This window comes from Lineus longissimus, chromosome 3, assembly GCF_910592395.1.
Source record: "Lineus longissimus chromosome 3, tnLinLong1.2, whole genome shotgun sequence".
Lineage (NCBI taxonomy): Eukaryota > Metazoa > Nemertea > Pilidiophora > Heteronemertea > Lineidae > Lineus > Lineus longissimus.
In genome coordinates, this window is record NC_088310.1 from 20962487 (window position 1) to 20975844 (window position 13358).

The 13358-nt window shown below is 40.3% G+C and overlaps 1 protein-coding gene across 5 annotated transcripts in view; it reads left to right on the forward strand.

The window, feature by feature from the left end:
- LOC135484202 (homeobox protein Nkx-2.2a-like) overlaps positions 1 to 13358 on the forward strand; it is a 31653-nt gene that overhangs the window by 11555 nt on the left and 6740 nt on the right. For 3 of the 5 annotated variants that reach the window (XM_064765438.1, XM_064765435.1, XM_064765437.1), the window contains exon 2: positions 8655 to 8886. In XM_064765438.1, the coding sequence (XP_064621508.1) occupies positions 8655 to 8886 (232 nt within the window). Of the gene's footprint in view, positions 1 to 448; positions 611 to 5415; positions 5492 to 8654; positions 8887 to 13358 lie in introns of those variants that run through there. The other 2 variants (XM_064765436.1, XM_064765434.1) reach the window with 2 other exon arrangements.

A 13358-nucleotide genomic window follows, 5' to 3' on the forward strand; every position in this document is an offset into this window, starting at 1 on the left:
AAAATTAAATCACTGAGCAAAGCGTTGGTTGCTGTTCTGCAAAGGACGTCTGGCAATATGGATGGTAGTGGGACATCACTGGGGAGGTGATGAATGTATTGTAGTTGACTGAGAACTAAACGATGCTTCACCACTGTATTTGAATGAAACACCAAAATCTGCGAAATTCCCCCGGCCAATACAAACACGGGTTTCCCCCAATAAATGTATGGGGTACCTGCAGCAGATGACAAGATGGAATAATGGAAATATATTTTGACCATTAAATGATCTATGGAGGTAATATCATATGGTTTTATGGACCTCTTATCAAACCATACGGCCCAGCGCTTTATCATTATCATTTCTTGAGTCAACAATCTGGCCCAGGTGAACTTTGCATTTCGCGATACGTCCAGTCATAAGAAGTCCCATGCGATCTGGGACGGGCACATTCTCTGATAAGACATCGAGGATAAAACTCTCTATATTTGTGTCCCCGGTTTTGGCTGTTCTGGCCTTGTTGTTACCACCTTTATTTTGTGGGGACGTTTCTTTTCACGATATTTTGGTGAAAATGGATAAAATGTCATACCTGGACAGTTTGTTAAATACTCCCTATGGCCAGAGGGTAAGTAGATGGCTTAATTTATAGGTGTCACCACTGGTCCTTTTATTTCCCTGATTATCATCTTCCTCCAGCAGACGTGATTGTCAATGGCAGGTCGAAGCAAATGTGTTTTAAGGCATATATTCATCATCTACGTATACCTAATTTTTGTAATGTTTCCGCCAAGTGGGGTTATTTTTATTTGGTTTTAAGGTGTGTTTTTTCATTTTTAATATAAATAAAAAAAGAAATACAGAGGTAACTATCTTGTTTGAATATATAACTAATTATATAACTGAAGAACATATATTGATTCAAATTTTCGGCCCGTAAGGGGCTTCTTGAATCTACTACCAAGTAGTACTTTACATGTAGTCTGGACTTGATTATTTAGATACCCAAAATACACACTTGCTGACAATGAATATTATCAGTTTATTGATACGCGTGTTGTGTCAAATTGTTAACAGACTTAATCTTGTTTTGAAGAAGTATGTACAAACAATTTTATCCCTCAGAGTGTTGACCTGACTGTGAACAAATCGGCAATATTAAACACTTATTAATGGTAATTTAGGTATAGTATATAATGGTTGTTGAAGGCCCTTGAAACGATTTTATGATAGGATAGAAGAATTGGGTGATATGAATAAAGACTAACAAAAAATGCTTTTACTTCTATCAGTTTTGTACAGAAAGGCCTAACGTGTAAATGTACATTGAGATTTAAATAAAACCATTTGCTAGTCTTTGTTCATATCATTGACACGGGGATGACTCAAAAACACGTGTTGTTATCAAGTAGTAAGCTACATGTACGCCGTGAAAACGAAAGGTATACGCTGAATTTCAATCAATACACCCTCGCGAAAGAACAAGGTGTCATCTCTTGCCAAATTGATGCCCAAAAACTGTGTGCATAAACCTCCGGAGAACAAGGAGAGGATGACAGCTTTTTCAATACAGACGGAAGTGCTCTTCTTTCGTTCAATTGTTCCACTCTAGAAATGAAAATTTATGATAAAAGAAACATGTTTAGTGTAGATGCCATTGACAAACAGCACCCAACGTTACCGTCAAAACATCTCCCAACAAAACCATTTTTCCAACCTACTCGACTTGGTCAACCGCCCTTCAGCAAGTGGCCAGACGCTTTAATAAACAACATCTTGAAAAGTAAGAGTCCTTCACCAAGTGAAAGAAGGAATTGAAGACGTACTCAAGCAGCTAACACGCAATTTCTGTTACCGTGAAGTTATGTGGTGTGGTCGCCCTTGTGTGTGCAAAGCCCCGCAATATTATTTGACACGGTTTGGGCCTTTTGGGACAAATTAGACCACTTGTGCAATGAAATGCATATACCCTGAGGCAATATCAGAAGCAGTTGACATCCTGGCGATATAATTGAATTTTACATATTTTCGCAGCTAATCTAAAGAGGTCTTGACCCCTTTGGGCGGAATTTTGACATTTTCTACAAGAAGCCCGGGGAACAATGTCATGGGTTGTGCCTGTGTCACTTGCCCTGTCATGCCCACAGCGTTTAGTGCGACGATTCCTATACCTGCCCGGAACAGCACAACGGCAGATGACTGCATTTGTTGAAAAGGTGTAAAGCCGTGAAATTCGATTAAGATGTCGGCCGTAAAAAGAGCAAAAAAGCCATCAGACCGTCCTCTCTTGACAACAGCTGGGGTTCCTGATGTTGGCCCGGTTTAGTTCTAACTGCCACTCTTTAGAATCTCAATTCTCCTCAAGCAGCAATGTAGGCTTTCTTCTTCATCCCTATTAACCCTTTAAGATACACCTCGTGTCCTGTCATGCCTGTGCTTGTTCAGCACATGTATCAATACCATGATTGAGCAGAGGGCTTCTGCTTGGCAATGACGATTGGGAGGCAGAATTCCCCTTGCGTTAATTGTAAAATCAGACACTTTACATTCTTTCTCCATACAAAATATCCGAAAGTCTTTGATACTTTTTGACTTTAAAAAAAAGCTCGAACAAAAACTTGTTAAATGATGGTAAGTGCTATAAAGTTTAATCAGGACCTGAGTTGCCGCACGCGTTTGATTTCAAAATGTAGCCTATTGTATAGGGTTCTTATCGTTAACGGATTATGTATACATGTACCAATCGGAAACGCGTTTCGTTTCTTTAAAGAAATATTTAGCCAAAGTGCTTTAGGAACTATTTGAATTTCTTTGAAATGTCAAAGTCCACTGAAGTCGAACAATATCTAAAGCAGAGATACAAAACAATCCAAAGCAATGATATTCAATTCAAATGCACCAGACGAGGGGATTAAGAGAGAAAAAAGAAGCTGGCTTACCATTAGCAATCTTGTCCATAGAGTCTCAAGATTTAAAGCAATCCGGCTTTAAATTCAAATGGAAAGGATGTACAGATTCCCAATTTCAATCCTAATAAGGATTATGAAATAGGCACATATGAAATTGATATCTGTATCCGATTTCAGATATGGAAGTACATTTTCGTTATATCCCTTTGGAAGAATATGGGATAACGTGAACTCTTTCATAAGGAGTTTTCAGAAAGGGCCGAATGGATGATTGGTACGGCCTTTTTGTTAATAATAAGTTGCAATTACCAGATGCAAAAGCATTCGATTTCACTATACATTTAATATTGTATTTCAACCTCCGTCATTAAGAAAAAAAGATCATAATCACTTCGGTCGTTCATTAACATGTATTTGTTAAAAAGACATTTGAAGTGTCGATCATAATTTTTGTTCGCTGTTTCTTTTATTTTAGGCTACCGGTTCTGAAAAATATTGGAAGGCAGATTTAAGGGTTTCATCTGAAAAGGATTATGCCCACAGGCCAAACGCCAATAACTGATCAGTTCATCAAGATTATCTTTCCCAATGCCCACGGCACACTTTCAATTCATTTAAAACATTTTTCTAAAAATGCTGATTCAGGGGCCAATGGCTTGAAGAAAGGGGCCTGCGGAACTTAAATGGGTGTCTTCAGAAGATGGGATGAGAGTTTCGGGCCTCGACTATAAGAAATGTTAACAAGCGGCAACACTCGAACCCACTTCAAAAATGTACATTTGTTTCCCATTCTATTACATGGTGGCATGAAATTGCTTCCCGGATCCAGTGTGGTCGGTTGCCAATTCCGGGCGAAGCACCCCGTATGGGTGCTCCTGCCTATTATTTCTCCTGAGGCACCTTTTTGAGATATGAAAACGCACGTGTTGCTTTGCCTATTGTAACCCGATGAAAGGGTTTAATCGGGCAGAAGGGCGAGCAGTAAGTCAGAGGCAAGGCAGCAAGATTTAAGGAGCGTTCAATTCTTTCACCTCAGGTGCTCAATTATCAAAGATATTTTGAGGACCGAAATGTTTTGAAAGTCCGTGAAATTGAAAATGGTTGTAAAAAGTGGATATTTACATAGCCCGCAGATATCAGGTTGGTGAAAGCTATTGGTCGTCGTGAGGAACGTATGCACGGGCAATATGCTATCTGAAGTACACATGGTACTGGTCCGGGCACTGTATCATCGGGATTCAGGCCATTCGAAGCAAAGCATTCTCTAGGACTGAATAACTCAGCTGGTTTGTTTTGTGATAAGAACACAGTTTTTAAATCAATATTCTCCAGAACGTATAATTTAAAACATGTTTAAATTCCGTTCGTATCAATCTTTCAATAACCGTTTCATCCCCGAGCCCAACTCGCTATCAGTTCTCCAAATGACACGTTATTTGACTTACACGTCCTTTAATTGATTCCATTTATAACACAAATGTATCCCAAATTACCGCATTGTTAACGCAGACTGTCCGGTCTCTTGTTTCTTTGTTACCAGTTGATCTAGGCTCCATCACCGGGCCATACGTTCGCCAATGTTAGCTGATTACTTTGCAAACTCTTCTCCATCTGTCACTGGTGCAGAGTAAACCCGGCGTCCACATCTCCTCAGGGACGGCCTAACAGCTTGGTAAACACTTGCAAAATCACGCAGTGCGCTCACTCAAAAATTGATTACCGTACTCTAAACACCCGATGAGAAACTCTTCAGTTTATCGTCATTTGTTTCTGACTGCCTCCCATTTAGGGGTAGGTATGATGTACTGATTGAGAAGGGAGGTATAGTGCCATGTACAAAATATATCGCAGCCGGGGACATCCACGTGAATCCTTGTCGCAATACCAGTATCTTGACATCTCTTACTGAGGCTAGTTGCACACGCTCATTTGCCGATAAGTCAGTCCCACCAGTTCACTTTCCGAGGTAAGTCGCACGAGCTCATTGGCCGACAGTCACTTAAACCACGGATGGAGTGCAAAACATCCGTGCTTATGTGCGTGCATGTGTTTGGGGGGGGGGGGGGGGGGGAGGTAGTTCTCCTTTCTTGTCGAGTCGATTGACTAATCAATAAGGCAAAAATAAAATCGCTGTCCTCTTTATAAAAGTCACACGATTGTCGATGGAATCATGAGGTGCAAACGTTATTTCGTTCTTAGAATTCGGCCACATCATTCAGGTCATTTCAAAGATTAGAGTTAGATAAAGTCGTCGTGATAGGCTCTTGCTTTACCAGTGTCAACTCGGAAGTTTGTCCATGCAAACTTTTCAGAAACTCATGATCTATATGTTTGCATAGACATCAAAGGTGCATACCTTAGATGTGATAGGCCAGGTCCCGTAAGACTGTCCATCTCACGCTCATTCACGTCCAGGAACCCAGACGAGGTCATGTTCTTCTCTGGGGAATATGATTGGATACAAAGTAATAGTAAGGCCTTTTAAAAGCTCGTCCGAATCTTATCAAGTAATAGTCATACTGAACTTGATGCTGACTCCATTACAATTCTTAACGGCTAGTAGGATGGGCGATGCAAGGCTACCGCTCGCAGTTATGAAGGTATGATTTAACCAATTATTACTACATGGTGATTTCTATCATGGTAGACTTTTGCGTTACATATTTTCCATTTCGGAAAGCCATCTTCTGTAAATAAAATGTTCAGCTACAGTTTGCATGAAACTTTCCCAGCGAACTGATAATCAAGTACACCGCTGCCAGATAGTCACCAATATCATTGATGCTGTGTGACCTGAAGCAAACACACGGTCCTTTGCACCGAGAAGCTAACCTTTTAGGTCCACACCGATTTCGTGATAAACCCAAAGAAGGAAACATGTAAACACAGGCGATGCACGCGTTCTAATGCACAGTGCATTGACAGAGCAACTTTCATGTAACCGCTTTGTAGAGGAACCAAGCAATGGCCTAATAAGTTGTCCATGGGACCTTGTTAGAGGTCAACAAGACATCCTTTAGATAGATTTCCCGTCTTTGTGCGCTGACATGATCTTGGCTGGTGCTCTTTATCTTGTTGTTGATGGCGCTGAATGGTGGTCGCTTCTTGATATTTGCCTCCGCGGGTTTAGGTTACCCCAGTCAGACTTCGTGTCTCTCGAGATTTGTTGGAAAAGAGGAAGCAGGTATGGCAGCGTCAATGACCAATGTCAGTGGCTCGGTCGGAAGGAATATGAGTACACAATAAAAAAATTCGTCCAAAACGCATGTGAAATTATTCACATAAGATCTTCTCCTAACCAGTCAGCATCTCATTTTTAAAGTTGATTAGCATTAAATTTAGACCTAACACAGGTAACATAGTCGAGATTCAGTTCCAAAAGATAAGTGATTTGAAATCCAACGGCACCACGGCCAAGCAAAATAAGTCCAATGGGTCTTTTAAACATCACCCACTCGAAACACTCACAAACACTCACTAACAGCCAACGATCTTGCTTTTTAAAAGCAACCGAACTGTTGCTCATGAAAAAGATAAAAGTGAGATGCAGCTATTCGTCCCTGGATGCAGCTAATGAACTCCCCTGCGGGGATGATTGCTTGTCCATCTGGTCCTCACCATGCGAGTCGCCGGTGATATTGACAGAGTCTTGGCTCCGATGTCTTCGTGTCACCAGTGTCAACTTAATGGTCAAACATAAGGAGAACTGGAAAGTTTGTTATCCTTTGGGCACACACCGGGTTTCACCTGCTAGGATCCCGGCTATACAGATTGCGTTGCGATTACCTCGGTTCACCTGGCCAAAAAGCGTTGCCCGAAATGGCAATTCCTCAGGTTGCAAGAATAATTTTTTGAAGTTGGTATCGCATCCTCATCCTCGGGTTATTTCGTGAACACTTTGATTCACGCCAGAATACAGTGGTGTATGATTAACTATATACGCTACCGTTTGGTTGTCGGATGAAAATAATATTTCAGACATTTCGATTGTCGGATGAACAATCTTTTCTTTGGACAACTCGACTCATGAGGCAAAGAAGTTCAGAAACGTGCAACTTTTCAGATATATTTCTTTTAGTTACCAGTTACTGTAGATGCTTTAAAATATATATGAATCTGGTGTGTTTCTGACTACTTGAAATTGTTTATTGATCTGGCGATATTTGCGGGTTTCAATGGAATTACGCAATGATGGTGAAAATTTCTGAAAAATCCTGCGCGCACTTCAAAAGATAACATGAACAAAGGGTGAGCATATATTGTTGGCTTAGTTGTCTTCTATCACTTCTGACTCGTGATTAAACTGTGCCACGCCTGAGGCTTAAACCACTCTTAAGTTTCTTCCTATCTCTTCTAAGGCCAATTACGCTGTGGGTGTCCCTTGTAAAATTGGTCAATTGAACTGCTAATCCGAAATGTAATTTTGGGTTGCCGACAATGAAGAAGAAGCTGAAAGAACTGGAGGAGCTTGTTTACATCCTAAATCTTATGAGAACCTTCTTTCTTCCCAAAACAGTGGTGATGTTATACCAGGATGCCAAGGTTCACGCTATATACGAAGAGGGAAATAGGATAGATCACAATTTAAGATTTCTTGGTCACATAAATTGGTCTAATGTTTTTTTTCTGTCCAAATGATATTAGTTCAAGACATCGGAAGATGTATTGTTTTCTAATTAGTTTAATTTATCATTTATCGAGTTTCTCAGTAAATCCTTTCAACACACATAAGAAACATCGTTCCTATATTCGCCATAAAACATTTGAAAAAACCTCTCTTACAAGTGCCAAAGCGAATGGTGTTGCATTCTATGTAAAGCCTCTGTTTGTCTTCGCCAGCTAGAGCTTCTAAACCCACACTTAGCAAAATGATAAAAAGAACATCAACATTCTGGTATTTGAAATCGCCCATATCGGACTATAGAGTCTGAGAGACCGAGGAAGATAAACAGGACCACCATAAAGAGCTCAGGGGAAGATTTCTATAACTTTATCGCCTATATAATTGGTGAAAAGATGGTGGGCTCAACTGCTGGTATTGTCCGCCAGTTTGCCAATAGCTGGTCTATTCTTGAGATGATAAATCCAGGACCCGGCGGCTGATTGGAAATTATCATATCCGTTGATAGTTGTATAATAATAAGAGCTTCAATAACACCATTTGGTATTTAAAGATCGTAAATTAAGGTGCTGTGCGGCAAACGGTAGCGAGCAGCGTGTTGAGGCCGCCCGACTGCGGCCCAAAATGGCTCGGCCAATTGAATCAGTTGTTGCAGAGTGAAAAGGAAATCCAATTGTGTGGATGCAACAGCACAGCCCAAGTCGCGATATTCTCTGTCGATAGCATTGTCACAATCTGGTTTTATACTAGCTTATAATTATCGACCGAGCGCTCCCGTTGGCCGCGGATTGACGCAGCGTATGAAATCACGGTTGCGATGACAAATTGGGTGTAATACGGTGGAGTGGCTAATGATTGTCTTTGTTCAGTCTAGCCAATGTGTTGGGGACTCTATCGCTCATCGCTCCTCCCACAATTGACAGATCGGTGACGGTGTCCAGCCCCCTGGTGAGACACTTTCAGACATAAAACAGATTAGCAATGGGAGATGACACACTCGGTTGAGTTGAGTGGGGATACTTACGGACTCTGTCACAATCTCAAGAAAGCTACAAATCTCATCTTTGACAACATACATGCATATTTTCAATATTCCGTTCGTTGGATTCACACGTCACGCATGCCGTAATTTCCACTTGCAGATGGACACTGCCCTCGCCATGAGCGGGACGAAAGGAAGCTTTAGCGTGAAGGATATCTTGGACCTCCAGGACCCCAAGGATACTTGCAGCCCGGTCAACGCGGATCAGAACCCAACGAACACTTCAATACCCGAAGTAGGCGAAGTCCCACCAACGGGTCCTTACTACGATACTGAAAACCCGTACGCAAAATGGCTAGCGGAGACCAACAGTGAAGCATTTCGTTATGCAGGTAAGACCAATATCCTTTATCAGTCTTTGGTCGACCTATTTACTTTGGGACTCTTGAGTTCCATGAAGGACTCATCTCGGCACTCTTGGAGGCGTGAAGTGTTTTTGGACGGATGCCTCTCGTGCCGAGATTCCTCAACGATTGCCTTTTGACTTGTCTTCTCGAGACTTAATATGACATATGGTGATTTCTGCTTGTACAGCTCTTAGAGCTTTTTTTAAGGTGTACCGAAACACTTTTAAAGATTTTATTTAGAATCTTTTCTTGTCTAAGTGTTCATCTATTTTTACAACATACAGTCGTACATGTATCTTATATTCATAAATACATAACTCTCAAAAGTTATCATAATTTTGAATATGCAATTAACCGTGATTGCAGTTTTGAAGTATTGATTTCTGTTTTTTTTCAATAGTAAGAGCAAAGGTCAGAATAAAATTTATTTGTTGTTAACGATAGTTTCTTCTGTATTCCAAATTGAATTTCTTAATTGAGAAATTGCTGCTCAAATATCTTGATCCATCTGCTCTATTTTCATATCATTATTATCCTGCTGAGCATTTTGTCCCAACTCGAGAATTACTGGTTTTCATATGTCAATGTGGTTGCACCAATACACAAGGGATGATGCTGAAAATTGTGGTACAATACAATGTAAGCATTCCTGTAATACAGATAACATCGCAATCTACTCTCTTGCCTCTTTGGTTACTTTCTGAATCTCCATATCGGCAAAAGCTTCACAACACAATCACATTTAATTTGGCTTCCCATCTTATTTGGCTTCCCATTTAATTTGACTTCACAACCATGCCAAGTCCGTGATTGTTCCTGCCAAGAGTTTTTGCATGATATCTGCATGTAGAAGCACAAGTTGACTGAACATCAGACATTGAATTATGATAATATTTAACTTCGACGGAAATAACTTTCGAATGCAGGTTTTGGTATTGGCTTTAGCATGTACATGTACCTTTTTTCGGAGCAGAATTCGAAGCTCCATGAGGGCATCATAATCGACTTTCATGCTCAAGATGATCATGATGCGGTTACCATTCAGCAGATGTGGCTAGTCATCTACATGTAGTAATAAAATAAATGTCAATTTCGTTTGTTTATTTTTTGGTTCAGGAATATTTTACCACGAATTTTATCGAGTCACAATCGAAGAGAGATTGGCAAATCTATGAGGATATTGATATTTTTGACAGCAATTTTGTTTTCATTACAGTATAAACAAAGTGAATTACATGTAATTCCTATCACCAACGCTTCACCTATACGGTATTACCAAACAGCATTGCAGGCATAGTTTAACTACCATGATTTGAATTACATACAAATTTAAGGAGCGGACGTTTTTATTTGGTCTTCTGATATAATGGATTTCCGCTGGGGATGCAATGATGATTTATGTGATAACATGATATGATGATTTCTTCGATCACCGTTCACATGTATGTATATAGTGAAACTAACATTGGTGTAAAATCAGTTGTCAATCGAATACAAGAAGTTATATTTTTTGCAAACCCCGGCCGGGCAAAACTTTAATTTGGATACCTAATAATGGAATTTATTATGAAAACTTGGGTGGCATGTTTTTAATTTGTTTCAAGAAAAAATTACAGGAAACTGAATCCCCTTGTATGTGCGACCAGCCTAAAGATATCGTTATGAGAAAATTTGAAAGAATTTCTGTTGACTGATGACATGCAAGTTCTCCAACTTGCCTTGAAAGTTCAAGTTGTAAGAAACGCTATCTCACCACCAGCTGTGAACTGATGACCGGGCCAATCCGGTAATGGTCATGTCGTACCAACTTACTTTTGGTGTACGATACAATTTGAAACAAAAAAATGCAGCATTTAAAATCACTTGTACCACCAGCAGTGCATGTGCGTTTCGCTTTACGCTGGCGGCTTATGTGCCGAGTTGTGGGAGGGTGATAGCTCCAGGGATTGCCCGGGGCAATGGGATTGCAACATTCGCACCAAATATGACGGATGCCGAACAATATTTTTTAAAGAATGGAACAAAGATTTATGAATTTTTATTGTCGCATTATTTTTAAAACATTACGAAATACTATGTTTGACGCGTTAAAAAAGAACAAATTGATGAATTGCCATCAAAACAAATTAATAATTAGGACAAATGGGCGCTTTATCAATTCGTTTATTGGTACAAAGAATAAAAGAATAATTAATGAACTTTTAGATAGAGATGTGGTAAATACATGTATTGTAACTGTTGTCATTCAACAGTACGGTAATAAAATATTATTATTAAATTTTGGATAGAATTGTGGTATATATCTCTATCGTTGTCATTTACACTGAGCAGCAGCGCTCGGGCAAGATAACCAGCCAGAGGTAGTCACAGTCCACACCAGGCCGGACGCAAGATTAACAAATCGTTTTAGTTCTTAACTATCATTACGGGAACTTGTATGGAAAAGTAGTTGATTTAATGGTATTGGTGTTCACTTTCATCAACCTATGCCAAGTGCGATCATATATCGCGAGAATATTTTCACCTTAGAGTCTCTAACGTTCAATAAGCCTTAACAAAATACCAATTTTTCATTTTTATACAAATTTTGTATAAAAAAATCATGATATTTACGCTCAAACAGCTCAAACCACAACCAACAAAAATCAGATCCGTTACAAGAACTTAAAGTTTAAAACACTCCGCAAATCTAAGCCACTTTCGGCAGTAACTTTAGCACGGTAACATGGTTATCGCCAATGAAACTGGAAATCAAACAAAATCAAACCAGATTGAAGCGCAAAAAGGTTAAAGTGCTCAACAAATACATGCCACAAATCAATCAGGTGAAGATGAAAAATCATGAGGACATCCCTAGGGTCCTTTAACCCGAGCCATAAGTACACCACTCCAGCAATTAAATATTCAACGCGAAAGCCCAGGTCATGTTTGTTCCCTAACATCACAACCGGCAATGGCGACCTAACCAATGCTCTCTGGGGCTAATCATTTAAGGCGGACTCGCCTTGTTTATCCACTAAACATCACCTAGTAAATACAGAAGAGATTAACAGCTTCAACCAAATTGCTTCGTCGTATTATCAATCATTTTGCTTAATTGAGTCATCCGTGTAATTGATTTGTAGTTATGGCAGCATTCATCGCGAGAGAGCATATTAATGACACAGTGGTCATTTGCTATCGTGGGCTAACGATCACCGCATTAGTGATATAGACTCAGTAAAAGCTCATCATGATGCCGCGATGTATGCTGATACGTCACTTACGTGATGTTACCAACTGTCGTATGACGGTTACCCAAGGAGTATCATTTGGAAAGGGCTTATTAATGACTCTTAGTTTGCGATAACATGTTTGTTGAAGCACACTGAGCACTCATGGAAAGGAATAATGGGCTAGTTTCGCCCAATGAGAAAAGATGCACCACTTTAACCCAGAATCGTCAAATAAACAACTATGCAAATCGAGTGTTACACCGTAAACTTGCCTTCCAATTGCTAACATTCGTTGAGAAAAACGTCCGTGAAAACGTTGAATTTGAAGCAATACATTGTACGTCATGGTATATTTGCGTACAACGATGCACACACAGCAAGCATGGATCGTCATGGCGGCCATTTCGAATACAGAAGGCCAGCATGTTTGGCTACTAAACTGCTGCGAGCGACATTGCCAAATGTACACCATTCCAAGAAGGGTATAGGTCGTTCGTTGCCGAGTATAAGTTCATTCCAGTGTGGTTATGTTTGGGCATTTACAGGGTGCATACATCTGCTTGCAGATAGAAACAACAACAGCCACCAAATACATGTAGACATTGCAGACATGCAGCCATCCAATTTGCAAAAAGGATACAATGATAACTCGCAAACAAAATTTCGTCCTTATTTTGTAAATACACCATTATATGTCGCCGCATGGTGTGACGATGCCAGGTAACTTGTCTTAAGACTTCAGAAAAAATCCAAAAATATTCGGGCTTGATAACCGAGTGGATAAAAAGGCAATACGGCGAAGGTCTTTGGCGCCCAGCATGGGTTGGGACGGAGCTTGGAATATCATCATTACACTGCACAGTCCTGGCTGATGATGGGGCCCACGCCAGGCGAACGTGTTCGCGAAACACGGCTCAAGTCGTGAAATCAACCTATCTGGCCCCTTCTGTCTTCATGATCCCAATGATATAGGAAGAATAGGCATTCAATTTTGCACCACGGTTTTCTCAATGGGCCCAAATGGGAAAAATCAGCGTGAAAACAGCTGCCCCTATCACCAGTTAACAAGCGTAATACATGCTTCTCAACGTCCCTGCGCGAACTCGATTACAGATACTCCAGAGAAATAGGGAGTTAAGATGGCGATAATCGCAGGGAGGAAATACATAGCTTTACGCTGTTAGTTGTCTCTGCTTATTGAGTGGGTACCTTGATTAGCTAGTGATTGCATGCCGTGAGGAT